We start from the raw sequence: 25763 nt of genomic DNA, 5'->3' as shown, positions 1-25763 counted from the left end.
GGGCAAAGTTGGCCCCTTAGTAGCCTCTGCCATCAGTGTATGAATGTGTGTGTGAATGGGTGAATACTGACATGTAGTGTAAACGCTTTGAGTGGTCGGAAGACTAGAAAAGCGCTATATAAGTCCAAGTCCATTTACCATTTACCATTCAAACGTTCTCATTTTACAGCTAAGCACTACACTACAAGATGCTTCTCAAAAAACATTTGAGGGGGGAAATGGGCATTACAGTGACAGAATATTGATTCATATTTGATCAGCGCTGCCTAGTTTGATCGGAGTTTTCGAGTGATTGACAGCTGCTCATTTTTTTCAGATTACCTGTCTCATACACCACTGTCAGGATATAGTGATCATTTTATAAAATTAACTTTTTTTAATCATATTGTCTCCATTTCTACCCACTGCAGCTTTAATATGAAAAATCATCCTTTAAATACTTTATTTGTTGTGACTGGACATTTTTTGGATACATTTTTAAAAACACTTTATTAAAGGCTTCAGTGTAAACTGTATTAACACTTTTACTACATGTTACTGATACACCTCATTGCCAGTTGTCTCATCTACTTGTTTTAATTGGTAATAGAGCAGTTTAATATACTCCTGTGGGATTTTATTATTGTTTACTTTCAAATTATTTAACTTAATAAAAAAAAAAAAATCTATGTATTTGTCAAAATGTAAAGTTACAGAGATAAATAAAAGAGGAACTGATTACAATAATATAGTTTGGATGAGATGAAAGCATTTATGTACCGCCACCGGAAGAGAGGATGTTGTGGGCGGGGCTAGACAGCAGATCCTCTCCTCTGATTGGTTAACCGCACTGTCGCGCAATAATACTACTACCGGTGCTGAAGCTGCTGAACAACACATCCTTGCTAGTGACTACAGAAGTCCCCACGTGTTTTTGGTTCATTGCTGTATACCTGTGTGCTAACAAGAGCTGACATTCAATGGCGAAGAGAAGTGCCGAGGACACTCTGCTGCTCGACTCTGCATCCAGAAAACGTCACTGCACACTTATTAGCAGTGTTGACCTGCAGCTGGAGAGCATGGATCCTACTAGGGGTGTGAGTCCGCCTTCCCTGCTGGATCTGATGGGCAGCCGCTGCGGAAAGAGGCCGCACTACTTCGAAGACCCAGAGAAACAACAAGAAGAAGAAGCTGCCGCTCTCTTCTTCAAGCCCACTCACTGCGACACCAGGAAGCATGCGGCTCCAGTTTTGACTGTGCAAACTTCTGGTAGTTTCCAGGAACGTCACACCTCCTCCAGCACGCCCACCAGCTCCAAGAAACGACCTCGAGATGACGGTTCAGACACTGTTATTCCTAAAGATAAAGTAAGTCATTGCAGAAGTTTTACAGTGTGCAGATAATGGGCCTGTTTAAGAGAAAGTGAGTCAGTGTAATAGCAGTAAATGTCCACTAGGTGTCACCCTTCACCCATTATATAGCCCACTCACTCACACTCACTCCTCTTCATTTGTTTATTTATTTATTTATGTTTTTTAATTTTTTATTTATTTAATTTATTTTTCAGTGTAATAGCAGTAAATGTCCACTAGGTGTCACCCTTCACCCATTATATAGCCCACTCACTCACACTCACTCCTCTTCATTTGTTTATTTATTTATTTATTTATGTTTTATTTTTTATTTATTTAATTTATTTTTCTTCATTTATTTTTATCCATACTTCATTTTATTTTATTTTGTTATGAGGAAAGGGAAGAAAAGAAAAAAGAAAACAAAAACTCCTCAACTGGCCGGGCATGGGCCATGATGCCTCAGCACCAACTGGGCACCTCCTCCTTCTCCTCTCTCCTCCTTCCAATGATTTCCTATGGATAGAAAAGGGCATAAGCCCTGAGCTATCAAACCAGGCTCACAAATTTACGATACGATACGATACACTCCTCTTCATCCCCTATGGGACATAAGGCTTCAATGAGCTCTCTCCATTGCATTGTGTCCTTGGCAGCATGTTGGGCCTCTCCCCATGACAGGTTCATCTTGTCCAGCTCCTGTATCACAGTTCTGCGCCAGGTGGATTTGGGCCTCCCTGGTTTTCCCTTGCCTGGTGGTGTCCATCTTAAGGCGGCTCTCGGGATCCGGTCCTGCTCCATTCTCAGCACATGGCCTAACCATCTCATATGTCTGTGTGTAATTTCCTTGGTGATGCTCCGGCTACCGTTTTTTTTGTACAGTTGGTGGTTGGAGATTTTGTTTGGCCAAAAGATCTGGCATATTCGTCTGAGGCATCCATTGTGAAAAACTTCCACTCTCCTCATATCGGTTTTGATCACTTGCCAACTCTCTGAGCCATAGAGCAGACAGACTTGACATTGCTGTTGTACAAAAGCATCTTTGTTTTAAGGCTGTATTGCTTGGACCTCCAGATGGAACGGGGTTGGGAGAAAGCACCCTGAGCCTTTCCCAGCCTGGTTTTGATGTCTTTATGCACTGCGCTGTCTTAACTGATGAGGCTGCCCAGGTACGTGAACTCAAAGTGGTTCCCCATTTACAAGAGTTGGTGCTGTAGGGGTGGAGTTTACACACATCACTTGAGTTTTGGAGATGTTGAGATGTTATAGCCCAGCTACCTGTCAACATCTCTCTCATTAGGTAAAATATGGCTCTCATTTGGGTAATTTCTCCTAAGCACAACCCTTTTCTCTTTCTCATCACTCTCAGGCTGAAGAAGACACCAACTCTGAAGACTGCACATTCAACTGCTTCCAGTACTGGAGGGTCCCCTTACCTGAACTTAACCTTTCACTGCTAGAGGATGCTAGTGACCGATCCCAAACAAAAGACGAGGAGTCAAAAGTCAAAGACTCTTCTTCTGATGCCATGGAAACCTGAGGATGACAGGTGCAAGCGAGTCTGCTCTACTCTGTCCTTTCATCAGCAGTCAAACATGATGAAAGTGTGATGCTTTTTCAGCAGATAGAGACATCAGAAGCACATTAAGGTTGCTTGAATTGCATCCTGGTGAGATGCAACAACCTGATGTCGCAGATTGCCAAAGTAGCTCCATCAGTCACAAAGGCTGAGCTTCAGGCAGGTGTAAGATCTCGATAATTTAGGCGAAGCAACAATGAGATATGTACTGCAACAATACTGCTCCTACAGTTTTGACCAAAATTTTGGTGAAATTTTAGTAAACCTCTGTGAAGTGTTGCTCATCCATCCTCAAAGTATAGATAGTTTTCTTATGTAAGATATCACATCTTTTTGTGAAAAGTCTGACTGTCTGGTGTGCAATTGTGACTACAGCAATGCTTTTTCTTTTGTGCAGAATCCCTACCTTCCAAACCTAGTATTTTATAAATGTATAATGTTAAAGGTGCTCTATACGATATCCAGAGCATTAATATAGCAGCAAACAACTATGCTATGTAAAAATATAGAGGAGTAATGTCTACCTGAGCAGAGAATGAAGTCGCTCTCCCCCTGTGTGTGTGTTGTAATCCGAGTTTCTCCGTGCTTTGTTGACATAGCTGGACAGGCCAAGCGTGCCTTTTAGTGCATGTGAGCGTGCCCCACTGGCTAGCTCAAGGCCGCCGCTCTGCACTGCTCTAATACAGCGTTTACAGCTTATAACACCGTCCCGACTGACGGCATCGTTGCGGAAGCGTAGCACCCACCCTCCGGTTACCACCTCAGGTAAACACTGTTAGCTCTGTCAGCACTGTTGTCATTGTTTCCACTGTTAGCGCTGTTAGCCACTGGCTCAGCCGTCGCCATGTTGAGAGCTGTGCGGAGGCAATAGAAATGCTCCCAATCTCGTATCGAGCACCTTTTAAAGAAATTAGGTATGAAAAGCTGGGTCTGCACATAACAGTTCATATAATAATCAGTCTTTAATATCTTTCAGAGTGTGTTCTGTGTAAGTCATTCCAAAGTTGTTGTTTGTAGATTTTACGACTGAGTTGTAGATGTTAGATACATTTGTCAAAACACTTTATTAAAGTCTTCAGTGTAAGCTGTATTAACATTTTTATTTCTCAGCTACTTGTTTTCATTGGTAATAGAACAGTTTTCTATACTCCTGTGGGATTTTATTGTTGTTTACTTTAAAATGATTTAGCTTAATAAAAAATAAAAAAAATAAATGTATTTGTCGGGGAGTGCCATTTGATCAACAGAAAAACTGAACAAACCAGAAGGTCAGATGTTCAAAGGCTACAAAATCAAGTTACAGAGATAAATATGGTCTTAAATAATACACACATGACCATATACAATAATTACAAATTTAATACTATTTATTTACAGTCATGTTTGTTTGCTGTACAATTGATTGTTTTCTGTAAATGAAAATGTTTTCCTCCACTCGGATGTGATCCAGCTGTTGAACAGATGTGCTCAATGGCCTCCAAGCGCTGCTATTTTCAGGTAGGTGCCAATTTATTTACTACAGTAGCTTCAGAAGGTATTCAGACTTCTTCACTTTTTGCACACTTAATTGTGTTGTAGATGTAATTTTATATCGACGTTGACTTATGGTACGTGCCCACGGGCGTTTTTTATCGCGAGGGGACGCGCCGCTTCCCAGCATTGGACGCTTGGTGGGCTGTCACTAGAAACAAGGCTCCCCCCACCTCATTGGACGAATGCTTTCCCTCCGTGGGCTGCTGCTCCCGGCTTTCAAACTGGAACCAACATGAGGCTCGTTTGGAAACTTTCTTCTCTTATTTCACGGAAATAGTTCACCGAAATGTGTTTCTGAAAACATTTGAGGCGAGAAATAATCCATGCAGCTGCTGAATCTGTCTTTATTTTGGATCGACAACAGTTAGTTTAAAAGTTTCTAGAGAGTTTCAAGAGGCGGCGAGTCGCGTCGGACGTCCGTGATTTGCATAAAGTAGCCCAGAACCCAACTTTATGCAAATGAGGAGCGGGACTCGTGACGCTCCGTCTCTCGAATCGCTCCGCCACGCTATCAGAATGCATTGCACGACTGCTTCCATAGACAATGAATGGGGAGCGTGGAAAGGACGGATCCTGTGGACACGTACCATTAACGGCCACAGGTGTCGCTGTTAACAAGCATTTCTGATTCTTACAAACAGTCCCTTTAAGCCTGCTTTATAATAAAAGAAACATGAAAATCTCACTTTTTAAAAATTATATTTGACCTTTAAGGCTTCCATTACACATTTAAAAGGAATATTATTAATCATGCGGTTTTTCAAGGGAAAGATGAAATGAAACTAAAAAGGTGTGTTGAGCAACCCAGTTCACACCTAATAACCACATTTCCTTGTCTGAAGGCTGTAGGAGGACTCAATAGTTCCTGCATCTTGTGTTGACATGCTCAGCTCAGGAGGAAGAGGAGGTGAAAGAGTCCTGGTTGTGTTTGAAGGAGGAGGTCATGGACTCCTCAAGGCTCCTGGCTCTGCCCTTTGGACCTGCGGCTGATAAAAGGGCAGTCCGTCCTCCAGGGGAGTAATAATAAATGAAGTGGTGGGATTTGACTCAAGAAAGATGCATGTAGACTCAAGTTACACCTTTTTAACTGCAGTTTACAGCCATGGTAAGTTATGTTATAACTAATACTTATAAAGTAAAGAGTCCAACATGTTTCCAGTGGATGTAAACTAATAGCTCAGCTATTTATGACAGTTGTAAAACTATTTATTAAACGCTAATTATTAGCTTTTGTTAGCTAATAGCTAATGTTAGCTAAAGTAAACACGTGGCCTCGTAATGAGTTAGTAAAACCACTCAACTGGGCTTTATATTTAATTATTCGTCTCCAGCTTACACTTTAACATAACATATTGTTTCTACAGCTTACTGTTTACATTCACACTATATCACTTATAACTTAAAATATTAGATATTCAACTCTTTATCTGATGATGATTCACCAGTTATTACCAGATAATGATTGTAACATTACATTACATTAAATATAAGTTGGGGGGATTTAAGTTCATTTTAAAGGCTTTGAGAAAGTGGCACTATACTGTAGGTCGATGTGATTTGCTCTGGATTTTCTCACTGAATTGTTTTGAACAATACATAAATATATATAAATAAATATATATCTATATATATAAATAAATATATATATATATATATATGTAAATAAATAAATAAATATATAAATAAATATATTTATTTATTTATATATGTATTTATTTATATATATATTTATATATTTATTTATATATTTATTTATATATATTTATTTATATATTTATATATTTATTTATTTTATTTATATATATATATATATATATATAAAAGTTAATGCCTGTCATCAAAAACGAATGAAAATCGTCATAGGAATTGAGACATACTATGCAATTTTTGTCTAAATATTTGTAAAAGATGCTAATAATATGTCTCATGAAAAACTACCTCTTCAATTATGGAATAACAACACCCACCAGATGGCCATATACATCTGCATTACTAACTAGCTATGTGAATTTATGTATAAATTCCCATATAGAGCACAGGATGGTCTTTAAAGGTCCCATTTTGTAAAAAGTGAGCTTTTCATGTCTTTTATATTATAAAGCAGATTTAAGTGCTTTATAAATACTGTTTAACTATCAAAACGCTCAATATACGGAGAAACACACACAGCCCGTATTCAGAAATTGTGCACTTGAAACAAGTCGTTAGGATATCTGTCCATTTGTGATGTCACAAATATACAATATTTAGACCATTACACGGTTTTAAATGTAAACATTCTAAATATGTCCCAGTTTATTTCCTGTTGCAAAGCTGTTGCTTAGCAACAAAATTCTGTTGCAATACCATTGAAATGCACCAAAACGGAGCGTTTCAAACGGAGGGTAAATACAGGCATATTCAGGCAGACAGTATGAGGAAAATAAAGTTGTTTTTTTTAACATTACAGCATGTAAACATGTTCTATTAGATCCACAAAATACATGTATGAACTTGAAAATGAGCACGATATGGGACCTTTAAAGTAGTGCTTTAGTAGATTTATGTTTTCTTATGTGGCCATTCTAAAATTGTCACTGCAGCACATGTTAAAATAGAGAGCTTTATTGTCTATAAACTGAAAAATATTTATTGTAAAAAACACAGTGGGCTACACTTCAGAACCCTGTTTAGTGTTTACACAGTCTGACCCACAGCAGCTCAGCCATGTGTACTAATCTCAGGAAGGGGATGTTGTGTATGTTTCCTCCCAACAATTCTCCACTCAGTAAGGCCATTGTTAAATTTGTCTGGGAAACTGGACCACAGGAGCAGGACGGACCTTGAAAGACCAGGCGAAGCATGAAGAAAAGACTGCTGTGAAATTGAATGAGAGGTTGACTGTTATATCTCACATCCCGCCAGTGTTTTTAAGAGTGCAGCTCAGGTTTTTTTATGAAGGGGAGGGACCTACAGTTCAGTTCCCTGTGGGTCCAACATGTAGGCTGCTGCCGGCACTGCAATGAGCTTCACTGAGAAGGTCACTCTTTACATTTTTTTCAAGAATAGTGTGTTTTCTTGCTGGGGGATGAGTTTGACAATTCAGTTGAGAAGATAGTGCTTAGCCGCTCCAGGATCTGTGTACTGTAAGTAAATATTTTCTCTTCTTATTCCAGTCACGAAAGTCTTGGATTGAGGAAACCATCTTCAAGAGAGAGTGTGTGAAGTTTATCCCTTCATCTCGGGACTTACATAGGTAAACTGGAATCCGATAACATTGATGAGCTTCCAAAAGATATAGTACAAGTTTTTATGATTCTCAGAAGAAATACAGGATGATTTGTTTAGTTAGTAGATAGTATGATCCAATCAGCAGTGGTTGGAAAAAATTTTCATGAGAGCAAAACTATTTGGCAATCAGCCCTTCCTTCCAAGAATAGAGACCGTGTGGATTCTTTGATAATGTGTTATTTCCTGTTTCTTACAGATGTATTCCCGTATGTCAAGTATGCCAAAACTTGATCAGGTACAATCTATGAATTGCGTGTTCATGTGTGTCTTTAAACCATCCTCAAACCCACACTAAATTCCCCTCCTAAGCCCCACCCCCTATTCCAACAAAGCTCTTGTTTTGATTACTGTGTGGTCTTGTTGTCACTTTTCCCCACACCCTTTTATTTCATAATTTCCCCTTTTTGCTTTCTTTTTGTTTTTCTCACGTCTTGCTTAATGCCATTGGATGTTTAGAAATGAATGAATTGGTTAATGTGTCACAAACTGGCACAAAGAGAGTAATAATACCAAGGAATTTGACGTTGTTTGCGATCCTATATAAAGAAAATAAACACGGAAGTTAGTGGTATCATCAGTGTAGATTTATGAATGAATGAGTGGGAGATGTGTGGGAAAATTTTTGGGCTGTAAAATGATAAACACAATCAAACATAGACCCAAGAACAAAGGGTGGAGAAGAGGAAGAGAGAGAGAGACAGGAAAGGGGGAGGAATTGTAGCAGCCTGGCTTATATAGGCCAGGTGGAGGCCTGTAAGGTGCCTGTGAATTTTATCTAACAGCCCTACCGTTATTTTAATGTGCTTTACAAGCAAATACTTACTTTTGATAGTTCACAAGTGAAATAAAATGTAATGGAATGATGTGAGACACAAGTTACTGAATTGAATTTCTGTCTCTGTCCACCTGCTATGCTCAGTTACTTTAATAATCTTTCATTGGCCAGATGTTGCTGTGGTCACCTGATGGGGGAGCACTCCTGGCAAGAGTCCCTCCCCCCCATATCCCTCTATCCTGGTCCAGGACAGGACCTGGAAGAGGACTGGTCCGTAGAGCTCCACACCAAAGCCAGTCCCACCAATGCCTATGGGACCATAGACTTTCAGGACACTGCCACACGTGTCTGCCGGGCCAAGGTCTGTGACTCGACTAACTGTACAGTGAATGTGTTTAAGAATAAATTGGTTGTTTGTTTGATTATCATACCAAAGTTGTTTAACTTTATTCCCATTTTCGAAAAGAGATTACTCCAGAAATCAAGGTAACTGCTTGTCCAGGAGTGAATAAGACAGGGATTCAGCTTTTGATTGTTGTATAAACAAGCGGTGGCTTGCTATGATCTGAGATAGTATCTACTTCACAAAAACAGTCACACTAGCAGTACCTGGGAAAAGCACAAGGAGCCTCTCAGTCCCTAAACGTTCCATGTGTTTCCTGTCCAGTACGTCCGTGTGGCTGTGGACTCCAAGCCGGAGGTGCTGCTCCAACTGATGCTGAAGGAGTGGCAGATGGAGAGACCCAAGCTGCTACTGACTGTCCAAGGGGGCTCTGAAAATTTCACCCTACCCCTTAAAGTCAAGCAGGCCTTCAGCAAAGGGCTGATCACTGCCGCTCTCAGCACGGGGGCATGGATACTCACTGATGGTATTAATACAGGTAGGTGTTGTAAATTGTTGTAAGATCTGCTTTTCTCTTATTACTCTTGAACAACACTGGATCTTGGATCAATTTGTCTGATATGCACATTAATCAGTGTTGGTCCTGGTGGGAAATGGTTAAAGAACACCATGTTCTGTCATGCCTATATGAACCAGAAGGTACGTTCCTGTCAATCATGCTGCTGTAAAAGTATTTCCTGATCATTTTTTGGCTGTGTGAACTCAAGTAGGTCTGTTCATTTGTAAGGATTTCAGTCCAGTCATTCTCAGTGTCCCTCGGTCTAAGCTTTGTTTGCAGTTGCACAAAGAGGAATCTGAAAATGGTGTGTTTGATGCCGCTCTTAAGTGAGCTGAATTCTTTATTTATACTGTTGAATTGTATATTTGCTGTGCATTCAGCTGCTCTCTACATACTCTCTAGGTGTGTCTAAGTATGTGGGTGAGGCAGTGAAAACATTTGGGGGCCACAACCTGAGGAAGAGAAACACAGTCGGCATCACACCATGGGGAGTCATTGACAACAACACGGACCTTATAGGCAGAGATGTGAGTACTAAAACCTTGTGTGTTATTGAATGAGATAACATCAGTTTGATACTGAATAAGTCCTAGAACATAATACTAGTGCATTGTTTTGCCATGATTGACTCCTGGTTGACTTCCACTCAACATGGTTCAGGTGTTCAGGCCCTACCAGCCACTGGGGAACCCTTTGAGCAAGCGGGCCCGTCTTAATGGTTTCCACTCCCACTTTCTGCTGGTGGATGATGGAACGCTGGGAAAACATGGCTACCAACAAGGCCTCAGGGGGAAGCTGGAGAAACACATCCGTCTACAGAAGATACACCCCCGTGAGTCAGTGTGTGTGTTTTTGTGTAATACATATACAGGAAGGGAGAAAAGCTCAGGGGTTTGATGTGACTGACGTTATATCCCCCTCTCCTCCCTTCTTTGTAGGACTGAACCAAGGAGTACCTGTGGTGTGTGTGGTGCTGGAGGGAGGCCCTGCCATTGTGTCCACAGTGTTGGACTATGTCAGCAATGTGCCCCCTGTGCCAGTGTTTGTGTTCGAGGGATCGGGCAGGGCTGCTGACCTGCTCGCCTTCTTACACAAGCAGACTGCTATTGACAGGTATGAATGCTTACCTCACTGAATCTACAGCAGTAGGTCTAATGGATCTACCTAACTGTGTAAAAAGAACATTTGGTTTGATAGTGTCTTTATACTGTACTATATGTAGCAACTGTTTAATGAGCAGACATGTCACAATGATTACTTACACGTTCGCTGCATTTTTTTTAGGCAGTTGGATACTGACATTAAAGAGGACTTCCTTGTCAGGATTGGAAATGTGTTTGGAGTAGATATAGCAGAAGCCTCTCAGCTCTGCAGTCTCCTCCTGCAGTGTATGAATCACAGACAGTCTGTAAGTAAAACACCATTTGGGAATGTGTACATGTTGTGATTCAACACACGGACTACTCGCACTACTTCAATATGTCTTTGAACAACAGATTACCATCTTTGACTCCGAGTCAGAGGACCAAACGGCACCCGATGCAGCCATTTTGACAACTAGTCTCAAGGGTACTTCTATTTGTCTTCTTGGTTGTGACAATAGACGTTTTTCACTGCAGACAATTTGACATGTCACAGCAGGAAAACCACATGTAGAATTGATAGCATTAACAACCGCTGCATTCTTTGTAGGTGTACCAGTTCCAGGCTTGTTATTGTGCAGGCTGACTCACCGGCAAGACTTACTTAGGACACGGTGTCATGGACATAATGCGTGTGATTTGTTGAAACAAATCACACAAAATACCAGTTTTATAGTGTTATTTTGTGGACAATTTATTTTTGAAAAGGGCACATTTCTGAGAAATAAAAAGGCAGCTATAGCCCAAGCCTACCAAATGTATTCATGTAAGAGGCACCATTTTTATTTTTTGTATAACTTGAACTTTTTATTCGTGAAGCCACTGAGAATTGAGAAATACTAAAAGCGTTTGAGTAGAAAGTGTTTATTTGTGCAAGTTTAGCATGAATAAATGTTACATTTTGCCTTTGTGTGTTTACATTATTGCAATCAGTTGATATAACTTTTTCAAATATAAAAACTCCATAATCTTGTACACACTTTACTCTGCTTTCATGCCATCATTTTTCTCACCACCTTTATTAGCAACCCTATGTATTTAATTGAGAATAGATTTTGAATCTGGAATCGTTTTAAATCGAGAATCAATTTTTGAATTGAATCGTGACCCCAAGAATCAAAATCAAAATCAAAATTGAATCTTGAGATACTGAAAGATTCTCACCCCTATTAGTAAAACATATTATTTCGGTGTGGCATTTTCATGATTGGTTTGAATACTTATTATACCCCCGTGACAACGTAGTCGGGGGTATATAGCGCTCCGTGTGTCCGTCCTTCCATCCGTAAGCATTTACCCATGCTTAGAACCGGCCTCACTTACAGGTGCACTTGAATGGAGCAACAATCATCAATGTTAGATGTGGGCTTTACCTGCTATGACAAGTCAAAATGTCAGCCGTGAGAAAGGTGTGTTATAGTCTAGGAACGCAGAGATTTAAGTTGTTTTGTATGTTTTTTGGTCTGTATGATGAACAGGCACCAAGGCCAGTCCTGCAGAGCAGCTGAGCATGGCCTTAGCCTGGGACAGGGCTGACATTGCACAGAAAGATGTCCTGGTCTACGGACAGCACTGGCAGGTGGGACTGACTCAGTGAATCACTACAGCAAGCTGTGGTGTAATTACATGCTATTATTGCATACAAGGAATATTGTTCATTCTAAAAATCTTCATAGTTGTTGTCTAATCATGATTATTGTATGCTGTATGTAGGTGGGTTCCTTGGAGCAGGCGATGCTGGACGCTCTGGTGATGGACCGGGTCAGTTTTGTCAAACTGCTGATTGACAACGGCATGACTATGAACCGCTTCCTTACTGTGGATCGCCTCGAGGAGCTCTATAACACGGTTATTATAATATATTTAAGTATCTACTTCTAATGTTTGTGACCATCTCCTTCACAATTTCTTATTTACTCATCTCATTGGTCCTGAATAGAAATACAACAAATATATAAAATACTTTTTTTTAGAAAATACTTTCACCCCACGGTACTTTTGTTTGTCTTGCTGTACTATTTACTCTTTTGTTTACCCTTGACTCGCACTTTAGCATACAAACAAAAGAAATTCAGTTCTTTTGTTTGTGACTCTTGAAGCACAAATTCGAAAACTGTGGCTTTGATTGAAATCACAATAATGCACTGTAAGTGTTTTGCACTAATAATTTCTGCAGCTCCTGGTCAGTTGCATTCGGGGTATTTTCCCAGTTGTTTTTGTTTTCGGATGCTTTTGAGATCACAAGACTCTTTGTCATCAATGCACTCACACTTGGCTTTCTCCACACTGCCTTTATCTTGTGTGTATCAAAGCCTGTTTATTTATTCATAACTCTGGGATAATAAGTCCTCCTAAGTAACGAGCCAAGGATCTCAGGGCTGCTACTGTGTATGCAAAATGCAACTGTGTTAAAAAGTAACCAGTATCAATCTTTTCTTTTGTTCTGATTTGGTAGTTGGTATTTTCTGTTTACTTGTCTGTTTTCTCTGAATAATAATACAAGTTTCTGTCCACAGACACAGGGGCAGACAGACCGTTTCCTGCACCACCTCGTTGAAGATGCGAAACAGGTGATTAGTGAGAATGAGAACGCCTATAATCATATGAATATGAAATTACACTACAGACAACACACTTTACTCAGATATTATTGAGTTTTACATGTGTTGATTTTGTCAGCTATTTCTTTTATTTAGCCTTAGTCTTCGTGTGTCAATAGTCCTTTTTAGTTTTTATCATATTTAGTCATCCTGTTTATTAGTTTTAGTTGACTAAAAGTCTGAGCATTTTAGTCTTATCTTAGTTAAAAAAACAACGCATGATATGGTGCACACAGCGCAGGAAACAAAACTGCTGCAGTGAAAAAAATGATGATATCTTATATGATATTTTGTCTCCTCTTTTTTGTCAATGAAAATAAGGAGAAATTTGTTTTTTTATTTTTTAAACTACATTTTAGTATAGCATTTTTTGTCAACAATTTTGCGTGTTGATACAGGGACATTGTAGACTATATTTAGCATGATAAGGAAAAATGACAACATTTGTTCTGATTGGTTAAAAGTCTTGAAATTGTTACGGGCATACTTCGGGCAAGTAGCTAACAGTAAAACTTTTTTTTAGATCACATGAAAAATCACACTTTTATTAATAGTCAAAGTCAGGACTTTTGAAAAAATTAGGAATAACACTGACATTGCATTTATTAAATGTTGTCCATAAGATTTTTTTACACTGCATATGTGTGCAAATCTTTGATATTCAATTTGTTATGAGTAAATAGATACCTAATACTTGATTATGCTCCTTGTAGTTTCTGAGATACAGACATTTTCCTATCTAACTTATCTTATCTAACTTAAAATCTATAACGTGAATTACTTCAAATGGTGGTCAGTTTTTCTTTGCAGTATGATTGCAATTGGTCTCACAGCTGGACCCTACCAGACAGAGTTTTGAAGTGAGTTTGTCTTATACTATATCTAGTCTTTGGGCACATGGGACTACTGTTTTTCAAAAACAGTTGTCCCATGTGCCCAAAGACTAGATATAGTATAAGACAAACTCACTTTTCAGCCAACCGATTTTTTGAAAATGTCTTGTGCTTAAGCAAGCCCAGAGAACACTTCAACCAAATAAAAAAATTCAGTTGCGGGCACAAATAAGTAAATGACGTAGGTGCCACATCGTCATTGTCTCGTCTTAGTCATAAAAAGAAAAAAATGGTTGTTGACTAACAAATGTAGTCATAGTTTTTGTTAACAAAATTAACACTAGCTCTTACACTGGATATTTAATTGAGTTGCATTTATGTACACTATACTGTAGGTATACTTTTTATTGTAGCAGCCATAGCTATATTTATATTGTATGTGTATTTACTCTATCTGTGTGTGTGTGTGTGTGTGTGTGTGTGTGGAGACTTCTCTTCCCATAGGGTACCGTCTCTCTCTCATTGACATGGGCCTGGTGGTAGAGTACCTCATAGGAGGAGCGTACCGCAGCACCTACACACGGAAACACTTCAGAGCTGCCTACAGCCGCCAGAAGGACAAAGTGAGCATTGATCGCTTGAACTCTTTTTTTTTTGGTCCACTGTGTTTTGATAAATGTCCTAGAAAAAAGTTTGGACTTGGTTTTTTTCTTGTGTTTATTAATTATAATTATGCTTGACCTCTCTTACTAATAATGCACTCTCCACGTTGTTGTTTCGGTGTGTATAGGAGGGTAGACGGGACAGTTCCTCCTCCTTGTCTAGACAGAGACGGGGATTAATACCAAACCCTACGAGGGTCAAGACTCTCCAGAACCAGTATTTCTTTAGAACGGCTCAGCCCTACAAACCCAAGGTTGGTAGGGATCTTTTCAGTATGTGTTTGTATACCTTGCGTTTTGAGAAATTCTCTAGTCATGTATAGCTGTAGGCATCTTTTGGATATCTAAGGCAGCCCTAACATCTTTAAAATAGCCTTGAACAGACATTTTATTTTAACATTATCAACTGTTTTGTTACCCTGCATCCTTTTGCCCTTTTACCTCTTTTTCTATTTTCCTTATGGCATCTCTCCTTCTTTATCTCCATTCCTTTGTCGATTCTTTTGTCCATACCTCTATCTTTACCATCTAGGAGCAAGATGTGTCACCTGGGAGCAGTCGAGAGATCCCGTCGAGCCCTGGCCTTGGTGACGCTCCGCTGCTGGTTACCTTCAACTTCAACGACCTGTTCGTGTGGGCCGTGCTTCAGCAGCGTCAGCAGATGGCGCTCTTCCTGTGGCAGCACGGCGAGGAGGCGCTGGCACGCGCCACAGTGGCCTGTAAGCTTTACCGCTCCATGGCCATTGAGGTGCGGCAGAGCAGTATGGACGACAACATTTCAGAGCGATTCAAGACATATTCACTGTGAGTGTGTGTTGATTGTATTGTTTTATATGCCATTGTTTCTATGAAAACATGCAGATGACCGTGTCTCTCCTGTCTCTGTGTCTCAGTGAGTTTGGTCAGCTGGCGGTGGACGCATTAGACTGTGCGTTTCGTCAGAACGAGCAGATGGCCATGAAGCTGTTGACTATAGAGATGGAGGCATGGAGCCATTTCACCTGTCTGCAGATGGCTGTCTCTTCATGTCATAGACCATTCGTCTCACACTCCTGCACTCAGACCCTCCTCACAGATCTCTGGACTGGTTCGCTCAACATGAGAAAAAACTCCTATCTGAAGGTAAACATTGTAAACATTGCAAGAGTTGTCAGATAAACCAGTTACATTTATTTCACTTGTAAAGTCTCTGATTGTAAGCCTCATAATCTAAGTGTATGATGTATTTATATTGCTATAAAAAGAAAAAGTAAAACTTGAACATAAATCTAAAGTGGGTCCAGCATATGGAGGACGGTACCTGCCAAAATAAAAAATACATAAATAAATGACCCGATAAATAAATAAATAAATAGATAAATAAATATTATCATCAATTTTCAAAATAAATGTAGCCATTAATTAATTGATAAAATGGGACAAATTGATGTTTCTGTTTTAATTGGCTTGTATGTATTTATTTTTATTCATTTCTAAATTTATTAATTTATTTTTGCATTTATGTTTAATTTATTTATTTTGTATTTATTTTATATTTACTTTAAATGTATATATTTATTTATGCATTTATTTATTTATTCCTGCACAATTTTCCCTTTGCATTTCACCCCTTATTTATTTCCCCAAACTTATTTATTTATGTATTACTTGTTATATATTTCTTTAAATATTTCTTTATGCATTTCTGCCTCATTATTATGCAAATGAGGGTCATGGGGTCAGAGCATGGGTCAGAGTGCATAGATTGACAGACACCATTTTGTCACATTTTATTAATTCATTAATTACTACATTTATTTTGTTATATTATTTTTGCTCCAATTGATGACATTTTTATTTATTTATTGAGTCATTTATTTATTTTTGATATTGACAGGTTCCATCCTCCATACCAACACTTCTAGTGTCCCTCTCACATTACCACGAGTCATTTGATTCAATATAAATTAAAAAAAATATTGCTTCACTGAGCTCATACTTGAGGTATGTTTTCCAGATGTTTGTAAGCATACATGACACACTTATCTCTTTCTTTCAGATTATTTTGAGCCTTCTTCTGCCCCCTGCCATCTTGCTACTGGAGTTTAAAAGCAAAGCTGAAATGTGCCATGTACCACAGTCCCATGAGGCAATGCCGTTTGGACTTGAGTCTGTGAAGACCGCACCAGCCCACGAGGGAACTGATCACACGGTAAAGTGCCAGTAGTGCACTTATCCAGCAATGTTTTCAAACTGGGACTGGAATCCTAATAGCTTTAGTATCGTACTATCTCTTCTCCTATCCTATTCTACTCTACTCTACTCTACTCTACTCAGGATGCAGAGCGACGCACGTCGTTCGATGACACATGTTTTGGTCCTGTGTCAGACACTGTGTCCTCTATCACCGTACAGTGTCTGTCCTGGATCACAAGAGTCTATGAATTCTACACAGCTCCTGTTGTCAAGTTCTGGTTTCACACAGTAGGTGGTGTGCATGTTGTTATACTTGTGGATAAAATATTTCTCTTTCTGAAAACACATTACATGGATGTTCTGAGAGTACTTTGTTTGTTTGTCTTGGATGCAGCATGTGTGGTATTTTATGTATACTTTTATTTTTCTCTTTTTAAATCTGCCAATTTTTTTTTTTAACTGTCTCTGTTTCCACTTTAGATGTCGTACTTGGCCTTTCTGATGTTATTCTCCTTCGTCGTGCTGGTGAAGATGGGGGATCGACCCAGTGTTCAGGAGTGGCTAGTCATAGCGTACATCTTGTCCACTGCAGTGGAGAAAACCAGAGAGGTGAGAGGAGAGCCAATAGAGAGACATGTTCTCTGCTTTATTTCTCCTCTCTCCTTTGTAAATGTTTAACTATTTTATGTGCATTGTATATATTATATATTCTATAGGGGGTATTACTAAAAAAGTGTGATATTGAATACGGAATGAAAGTAATTAAGACACAATACAATGCTTAATAATCTTGTTTTAATAGAGGAATACAGCTTTATACTACGTAACAAAAGAATATTCATATGTATATACCTCTTAATTAGGTACTAATGTCTGAGCCGAGGAAGCTGAGCCAGAAGCTGAAGATTTGGTTCTCAGAGTACTGGAACGTATCAGATTTCATTGCCATCCTCCTCTTCCTGGCTGGATTGGCTCTGCGTTGGCATGCTGATCCCTACCGGAGGGCAGGACGCATCAGTTACTGTCTGGACATCATCTTCTGGTTCGTCAGGGTGACGGATCTGCTGGCTGTCAATCAGCATGCCGGCCCTTACCTCACCATGATCACTAAGATGGTGGGTAGAGACTGATCACTACTTGTTGGAGAGGAAGAGATGTGTTTCTTTTTTAGTCACCCCTCTCTCCACTCTCTCTCTCTGTCTGCTCAGACCAAAAACATGTTCTTCATAGTGGTGATGATGGCAATAGTGCTGCTGAGCTTCGGGGTGTCCAGGAAGGCCATCCTGTCACCAGACGAGGAGCCGTCCTGGAGCCTAGCTCGAGACATAGTCTTCGAGCCCTACTGGATGATCTACGGAGAGGTCTACGCAAAGGAGATAGATCGTGAGTTGTCCAATAGAAAACACTAGATACTTATTAACCACTGTTGATTTAAAGCAGTAGAATCAAACCCTTATGACTTTGGTGTTGCCTTAACTTTCTTAGTGGAGGTGCTTAATTTTCAGATTAGTCAGTCAGTTTCACCTCATTTCCAGTGATGCTTGCTTGATTCACCTTTGTTTTACAATGTGTGTTATTAATTGCAGGCTAAAGGTGAATGAGGTGATTATCCTCATTGTTTCAGGACTCTGATAACTTGAACTAACCAGTTGATACTGCACACGTACAACATACTGTATACTGAAGATGCCAATAGACTGTAAAGTAGTTAACGGGTAGCGGAAGGCTAAACTATTAGCAACATTGTCTCTCCATTTCTGAAAGGCTTCGCCAATATTGTAGCTATAGAGCCTCGAGTCACAGTACATCATCTCAAAGGAATTTACAGGCCCACAAGTTTGCAAAGTAAACAGAGCGATAATTCTCATAGAATTGCGGATATACACATAACGGCATCGGGATCATTATCAGGGCTGTATTTTCAAATTCTGACGTTTCATTTGCCTTTTCCAGAAAACTGCCTACCCTAGGGTTCCACATGAAGTACAATATGCTGAAAAGTTATTGTGGATTTTTAGCCCAATGACGCCAAAAATAAACTGCCTACCCCAGCTTTAACAAACATTATTTGTTAATTAGTTAAGGATGTAAAAGACCCATGATGTTTTACGGTGTATTCCCACTGTTAATGATGGTATTGACTGTCACTAGTGTAAGGTCTGTGTGTGTGTGTTTGGGTGTGTTAACAGCCTGTGACGACGGTGTTCCATGTCCTCCTGCCTCCTTTCTTACGGCGTTCCTCCAGGCTGTCTATCTGTTCTTCCAGTATATCATCATGGTCAACATCCTCATTGCATTTTTTAAGTAAGCATGTTTATATCTTTTTAAAAAAATCTAAATTTTTTTTTTTTACAGTACAAGACCCCCAGTAAAGAGTACTTTTATTTAAATAAATGTTGTCTTCTCAATTACAGCAACGTCTACTTTGACATGGAATCGTCGTCCAATAAGCTGTGGAAGTACAACCGCTATCGCTACATAATGACCTATCAGGAGAGGCCATGGCTGCCTCCGCCCCTTATACTCCTCAGTCACATGACCTCAAGCTTGAGAACCATCTACAGGAGATGTATTGGTGACGCTGAGCGGGAGGAGAGAGGCTCTGGACTCAGTGAGTACCGCTGTGTGTGTGTGTGGATATAAAACTAATTCAGCAGTTATTTATACACATCTTACACACTTGTCCATCTATAAAATCACTTCTCCTGTCGTCTTTACCAGAGCTCAACCTGGGCCACGAGGATCGTAAGAAGCTCCATGAGTTTGAGGAGAAATGTGTAGAGGCCTACTTCCACGAGAAGAGTGATGATCTCCACAGCAGTCAAATTAACAGGATCAGAGCCACAGCTGAGAGGTTGGAATGATATTCTAATTGATTTGTATAAACCAGGAGTATAGGATGTGGAATTGATATATTGAATTTATTTTGTTCCACTAGAGTCGAGGAGATGTACATGATGATGGGGGAGGTCTCGGAGAAGGTCATCTTTATTCAGGACAGCCTGTCGGAGCTGGACTGTCAGCTGGGTCGACTCCAGGACCTGTCTGCGCTGGCCGTCGACACCCTCACTCTGCTCTCTGCTTCCGACAGCCTGCACCAGGAGGAGGCACGCCTGGCTCAATGTCGACCCATCACAGCGTCCCGGCACATCCTCCCTCACAGCTGGACCCTCCCGCACAGAAGCGGAGCAGACTGCGATGCACTTAATATGCGGCGAGTGATACCCAAGTCGTGCAAAAGTACCCCGCCTTCTTTGCTGAAGGGCTATACTCTGGTGGCGAGTCGGCTGGCATCACAGGAGTGCCATGTTGGAGCTTGGGGGAGTCAGGGAGGAAGACGAGGACACACTGAGGAGGGAGAGGACGGAGCAAAGGAGGTACTTACTGTTGTCATTTCATAATAAAAGCTGTTGTAGGATGTGAAAGAAAATGAGGATTTAATACCTAGCACTGTCTTCTCAGCTTTATAACAATAAAACTACCACATAGTTAATGACTTCTACCGTTTTTTTTACACATATTTCTTTCCTTAGGATCCACAGTTCAGGGATCAGACACCCTGTGAGTCTTGTGGGCCGTCCCGCTCTGGGTCTCCTCTTTCTCACAGAGGCTTGGATTCACCACATCATAAACTCTGGACATGTGAGCCGTACCTGTATCCCAGTCAAGAGGAAACTTCCATGGAAGAGGGAGAAGAAGAGGAGGCGGAAGAAGAGAGAGAGCAAGAGGAGGAAAGGATACATAAACAGCTGTCTGATACAGAAGTGTCCAGAACCTCTAGTGATGCTGTCCTTCTGTCCGACCCTCGAGACATCTCTGAGGGTTTGGTAAATCCTGCATTTTCTCATGATGATAGCCAACCAAGTTCTCGGTCCAGACCTTCCAGCCAATGGGAAAGACCTGTGAAATCTCCCAGGTGGGCGTGTCTGTCCAGAGACCGTCCCTACGGCTACTGCAGGTCCCTGTCGTGCAGCGTGGAGAATATGGCTTTCTCTGGGGCGCCTCTCAGTCCAATGAGGGGATCATTTCCTTCTCTTAACGAACCAATGAACAAAGAGAGTTTGTCTGATGGGAGGGGTTTCAGGGACGACACATCGCTACGATGCAGCAGGAGCAGAGGTAACGTTGTAGTGGACAGTTTAAGACAAAAGAATTAGCTCATTAATCTTCATGTTAAGCATGCAGTGAATGCCAATCTTTATCTCATTTTTGCCAAAGTACTTGAACTGGCCATTTATAAAGAGACATGGACTATTCTCCATGTCTGTCCCTGCATATAATAGAAAAACAAACCATGTAGTTATGTAAAAAAATGTGGATGTACTACTTTATGTCTACTTTTGTGTATTGATTTTGCTTTTGTGTTATAATGCACACACTTTCACAACAGATCATTTGTGTTTTTGTTTCTGCAGAATGGTCCAAGTCCTCTGACTTCACTCAAGCCTCAGACAGCAGAGGCAAAAACCATAACAGGAAGACAGTGAAGATACAAGAGAGCAGTCCAGATACTGTAAGATGTTCAGAGCATTTATTCATGACAATTGAAATTTCTCCAATGACGGCTCAGTAATGCATTGAATATTGCATGGATCATTAAACCCTGCTAATTGTTTTGTTTTATATTCTTTGACTCTTTATCTCTTGTGGAAAAACAGGCAACCACACAGTCCCATTTGTCTGATGCCTGCTGGAGAAGGTGGCGGAGATTGAGAGGAGAACCTACATGTTGGTCGGCTTCGACCAGCCTAAATCAGCTCAGTAAGAACCTATTTAAATCAAGCACATATTAGTTATTAGTGATACTGTAAGCACAGGTCATCCCATTGAGTCTAAATGCACAGTGGCACAATAAGAAGAATGACAAGGTGGAGGATGAGAGGATGATAACGAGCCTGTTGGTTCATCAAACGAAGGTCTCTCTGAAGTTATCATGTAATCAACACAGCGTATAAATAAAAGAACAGTGAGCTAATAAAATGTGCAATTTACAAGTTACTTACAGAGTAAGGTTTGTTTTAAAGATCTGAATATTGAAAATATCAATATTTTTTTTCAGATTTTGAGCCAATGGATTTGTTGCAGAAGCAGGTGTTTCCCCATCAGGTAAACCTGTGACAACTTGTGGCGAAATACTGTAGTAATTGTGGAAACATTAGAAATATTGGTGTTGAGTGTATAATATGTCAGTGAGATTGGTCTGATTATCTTTTCACTGGTATTCAGGATGTGTATAGCCCCACTCATTCAGCATGGAACAGCTGGGCCAGATCCATGAGCCGCAGGTCTTCGTAAGTCTGCTTCTCCTTTGGTGCCGTAATATCCATGAATTTTAAAATACTTGATGATTGTCATTATCAAATGTTTTTCTTTATGTCTTTGTTGCAGTTTACAGAGTGGGATTGCACCTGAAGGTATTTCTGAACAGTTACTATAGAATATGTTTATGTAGTTAATTTATTAATTATTGTGAGATTTACTCTTTTTGTATTTTAATTTCTCTTTTTTTTGCTTTCTGCAGCAAAAGGCTCCTCCTTCCAGTCCACTGACAATTTGTATCCGCACTATTCAGGTATTGAGATAGTGTGCAGAATATTGAATTAATTGAACATTTTGGTGCACTAGATTCCAAAAGTTTTTTTCTACCTAGATTCATCTATTGTGCATCTGTTTTTTGAGCTATTATACTTGCATTTTAGCTCCTGTGTAGTTTTGACTGTGTTGTGTTTGTGTCTTAACAGCGGTGGAGAGAAACAATCTGATGAGACTGGCTCACACCATTCCCTTCACTCCTGTCTCCATTCTGGGTCACTATTTTTTGGTGTCTTATTTCTTGTTTCTTACGGTATCTCCTTCCATTGGCTTAATTTATTTACTGTTTTTTTTCTCATTGTCTGCAGGAGGTGAAGAGGTGAGCATCTACTCTCTGGAGGAAGTGCCCTCTGATGCTGACCCTGAACTCGGCCCAGTCTCCTCCTGGTCGTCACGAGGCCTGTCTGCCATGCTGCAGCCCCTCTCCAGTGAGGAGGGCTCTCTGGACGGGGGTCTCCGGCGGGGCTGCAGGGTGCTGTGTACCTGGGCAGAACGGGACGTGCTCAGACCTGGTCTGGTGTACGTGGTCAAAGCATTTAGGCCGGAGGTTATTCGTGCCTGGCAGAGGTACTTCCATGGTAGCACGGCACGGCAGCTTTGTTTAAGGGTAAGTGTACCTAAAAAGTAAAGTGCACATAGGCAGGGAAGCACTGGATAGTTGTTGACATTTCTAGCAGCTGATGCCATTGGCAATTTGCAAATTGCTCTTATTTAGTTACATTCACAATTTTAAACCTCCTGGACCTTTAGCTTCCTATCGCTTTAACTTCATGGTCAAACTGTTTGACATCCCTGAAGGAGATCCAGCAGCAGAGAGCAGCCCAGAAGATGATGCAAGAGTTCAACGAGGTCATACCTGATGACATGCACCACTCACCAAGGTGTGTGTTTTCTCTTGTACAGTTTGGTGCGTCTGTGTGTATCTGTGCATGCACTAATTGTCGTTTTACCCCCATCAGGTTTCTAGATGTAGCTCTGGTCCTCTGGCATTCAAATGGCCAGTGGCTGACTATTGAGAGGAACATGTCCGGTGACTTCAGGAAATACAACAACAACACAGGAGAGGAGATCACGCCCTGCTGTTCACTGGAGGAAATGCTGCTAGCGTTCTCCCACTGGACATACGAGTTCTCGTGCAGAGAGCTTGTGGTGCTCGATATACAAGGTAGATTCCTTTACTGTGTATGTTTGCGGCATGCCTGTGTATCTACACACATGTTGAGTTTTTGTCTCTCTGTCTTTATTTATTTATGTGTTCTTTTCTTGACAGGAGTAGGAGAGGAGCTGACAGATCCAACAGTCATTATGGCCGACGATCAAAGGTAACAGCAGTAACCAGCAACATATCAAGGTTATTAATGATTTTAGGACTTCAAATGATATCAAATATGGCTGGGTAATATGACGATATATATCTTCAAAACGATATAAAATGGTCTATCGTATATATTTTCTATATCGTTTCTATCGCGTTAAAAGCCAGGCCTATATGTATTTCTTTTTTCTCTATAAAATCACTTAGAACTGTTGTGTTCATTTTGCACTCATAATCTTAAAATGAGAAAATACTCAGTACTTTTCATTTGTCAAGTATTTAATTCACACAGGAGTATAGAAAATAGAGTTTACCATGTGGTTATTTCATGTAGACTATTTATTTATTGAATTTCAGTGGAAACTGCTTATAGTGGTCAAGGTTACAGTGATCCGCTTAAATGGAATAATAAGCTGACGCTGTTTAAATAATTTGCTTAAAATAATCAAGTAGTCCACTTATAGTGTTAATTTTGGGTCTTTACATGACAACATATGAAAAAAAAATGTATAACTAGGTTAGAATTTTTGTTTTGTTTTTTACTTTACTTCTTTGATACTTTGCCTCTCGGATCGTCTGTTTTCGGGTTGGATACCTGAGGCTGATGCTGCGTGCACATTGATGTCATGACGGGACAGTCCTCTCTGAATAAAAAACGAATGCGCACAGGAAAGCCCCCTCGTCAAGTGGGCTGGTCATGTAATGCCCCCAAAGTGAAACTTTGCCGATCCTTAACCGGCTCTGCGGCACATATGCAGACCGGCACCCGTCTCCCTCCATGCTGCTACCGGGGGAAAGAATGAGGAGCCTCAGCAAAGGGCTGCCGTTCTGCATGCACCATTCGCACGGCAGAGCTGGCCAAAAACGGCAATGCCGCACCATCGGTGAGGGAAAAGGCAGAAGAATAGGCAGTGAGACAGTTAACAGCACAGCTGTCTGTTTCATTACTTTGTATTCATGTAATAAATATACAGATGTCAATTAGATGGTAATCTGTATGAGAAATGATGCACATCAACAAAGATTCGGTTATAATAATCATCCACTTATAGTAATCAATTTGACCCGGACAGACGTGATCAATATAAGCGGTTTCCACTGTATCAGAAAACATGCCATATCATGATATGTATCGTTATTGCGATATGAAATGACCTATATTGGGATAGAAGATTTTAGCCATATTGCCCAGCCCTAATATCATTTACGTAAAACATATAAAACCTTTTTCTGACCCTGTTGCAGTGGTAGCAGGGGTGAGATGCTTTTCGGTCCAGATAACCTGGGAGATGCCGGCATCAGCGGTTTCCTGCAGAAACACTCTTGCGGTGCCTGCTGCCGCAGACTGGGACTAGCAGGTCAGACATGTTCAGTATTGCTGTGTGTGTGTATGTGTAAGAGAGAGAATGTGTGTTAACACTGTTAAAATGCGTGAAGAATACAGTGTTTCTCTAAACCAATATGTGATTTGCACTCCTTAGCGAATACATAGGATTTTTTTTGTTGTCATGTATTCATGTGTCACCTCTGTGTCGTCACTCAGGAGGCCAACGTTGGCTCTGAGATAAATCCCCGACAACTTCAAATGAAGACAACACACACCAACAGCCAGCTAATTAAGCCGCGAGTGTTCGTTTATTCCTATAACAACAGTAGTGTTTGAGGCATGGGGGTGGGCCCTGCTTTGTGCGTTGTGCTCCACGGCCTTTGATTACATATTAATCATGTCTTTGTGCTGGCGATGTGCTGCTGAGACATTAGCTTTGATTAGCTATTAATTAACGTCTCTGGGTAGGCACGATACCGGCATCTAGAGGATAACTGCTCGGAAAGAAACTGTGCTCAAAAACAAACAAGCCCGGCAAACAAACACACAAACATTCCGACACCAGTTGTTTTGATATTTCAAAGGTGCGTTGTGTTTCCTCTTCCTCTCCTTGTGTCCTCTCCAAGATTTCTCCAACAAATCAAACCAAATTATTCATGCCGGATGCGTGGACTTCCTCCCAGGCCTGTCAGTATTCTCTTTCTTGTGGTAATGATTGTGTTATTGG

General features: G+C 40.4%; 2 protein-coding genes across 6 annotated transcripts in view; both read left to right on the top strand.

Annotated features, from left to right (window-relative positions):
- The first annotated feature begins 853 nt into the window (after positions 1–853).
- LOC141769450 (uncharacterized) lies at positions 854–4057 on the top strand. Its single transcript, XM_074638521.1, has 2 exons — positions 854–1346; positions 2701–4057. Exons 1-2 carry the CDS (start codon positions 960–962, stop codon positions 2869–2871), a joined length of 558 nt encoding a protein of 185 aa, XP_074494622.1. The 5' UTR covers positions 854–959; the 3' UTR covers positions 2872–4057.
- Positions 4058–5094: 1037 nt separating this feature from the next.
- trpm6 (transient receptor potential cation channel, subfamily M, member 6) overlaps positions 5095–25763 on the top strand; it is a 42249-nt gene continuing 21580 nt past the window's right edge. For 2 of the 5 annotated variants that reach the window (XM_074638515.1, XM_074638513.1), the window contains exons 1-40: positions 6293–7462; positions 7599–7678; positions 7910–7948; positions 8660–8849; positions 9156–9369; positions 9793–9917; positions 10051–10222; positions 10329–10503; positions 10675–10798; positions 10887–10959; positions 12011–12111; positions 12246–12380; positions 13049–13102; positions 14454–14588; positions 14756–14881; positions 15160–15431; positions 15521–15749; positions 16666–16818; positions 16944–17090; positions 17283–17411; positions 17666–17917; positions 18011–18185; positions 18992–19106; positions 19217–19413; positions 19524–19656; positions 19741–20179; positions 20336–20921; positions 21218–21315; positions 21461–21563; positions 21862–21908; positions 22029–22093; positions 22191–22216; positions 22324–22374; positions 22544–22609; positions 22703–23001; positions 23193–23275; positions 23354–23559; positions 23665–23716; positions 24955–25067; positions 25663–25723. In XM_074638515.1, coding sequence (XP_074494616.1) covers positions 7445–7462; positions 7599–7678; positions 7910–7948; positions 8660–8849; positions 9156–9369; positions 9793–9917; positions 10051–10222; positions 10329–10503; positions 10675–10798; positions 10887–10959; positions 12011–12111; positions 12246–12380; positions 13049–13102; positions 14454–14588; positions 14756–14881; positions 15160–15431; positions 15521–15749; positions 16666–16818; positions 16944–17090; positions 17283–17411; positions 17666–17917; positions 18011–18185; positions 18992–19106; positions 19217–19413; positions 19524–19656; positions 19741–20179; positions 20336–20921; positions 21218–21315; positions 21461–21563; positions 21862–21908; positions 22029–22093; positions 22191–22216; positions 22324–22374; positions 22544–22609; positions 22703–23001; positions 23193–23275; positions 23354–23559; positions 23665–23716; positions 24955–25067; positions 25663–25723 — 5858 coding nt within the window. In that variant the 5' untranslated portion in view covers positions 6293–7444. Of the gene's footprint in view, positions 5549–6292; positions 7463–7598; positions 7679–7909; positions 7949–8659; positions 8850–9155; positions 9370–9792; positions 9918–10050; positions 10223–10328; positions 10504–10674; positions 10799–10886; positions 10960–12010; positions 12112–12245; positions 12381–13048; positions 13103–14453; positions 14589–14755; positions 14882–15159; positions 15432–15520; positions 15750–16665; positions 16819–16943; positions 17091–17282; positions 17412–17665; positions 17918–18010; positions 18186–18991; positions 19107–19216; positions 19414–19523; positions 19657–19740; positions 20180–20335; positions 20922–21217; positions 21316–21460; positions 21564–21861; positions 21909–22028; positions 22094–22190; positions 22217–22323; positions 22375–22543; positions 22610–22702; positions 23002–23192; positions 23276–23353; positions 23560–23664; positions 23717–24954; positions 25068–25662; positions 25724–25763 lie in introns of those variants that run through there. The other 3 variants (XM_074638518.1, XM_074638517.1, XM_074638516.1) reach the window with 2 other exon arrangements.

Source organism: Sebastes fasciatus, chromosome 6 (assembly GCF_043250625.1).
Source record: "Sebastes fasciatus isolate fSebFas1 chromosome 6, fSebFas1.pri, whole genome shotgun sequence".
NCBI classification, from domain to species: domain Eukaryota; kingdom Metazoa; phylum Chordata; class Actinopteri; order Perciformes; family Sebastidae; genus Sebastes; species Sebastes fasciatus.
The sequence above is the reverse complement of the archived record's forward strand: the minus strand, read 5'-3'. Positions and strand labels throughout refer to the sequence as shown.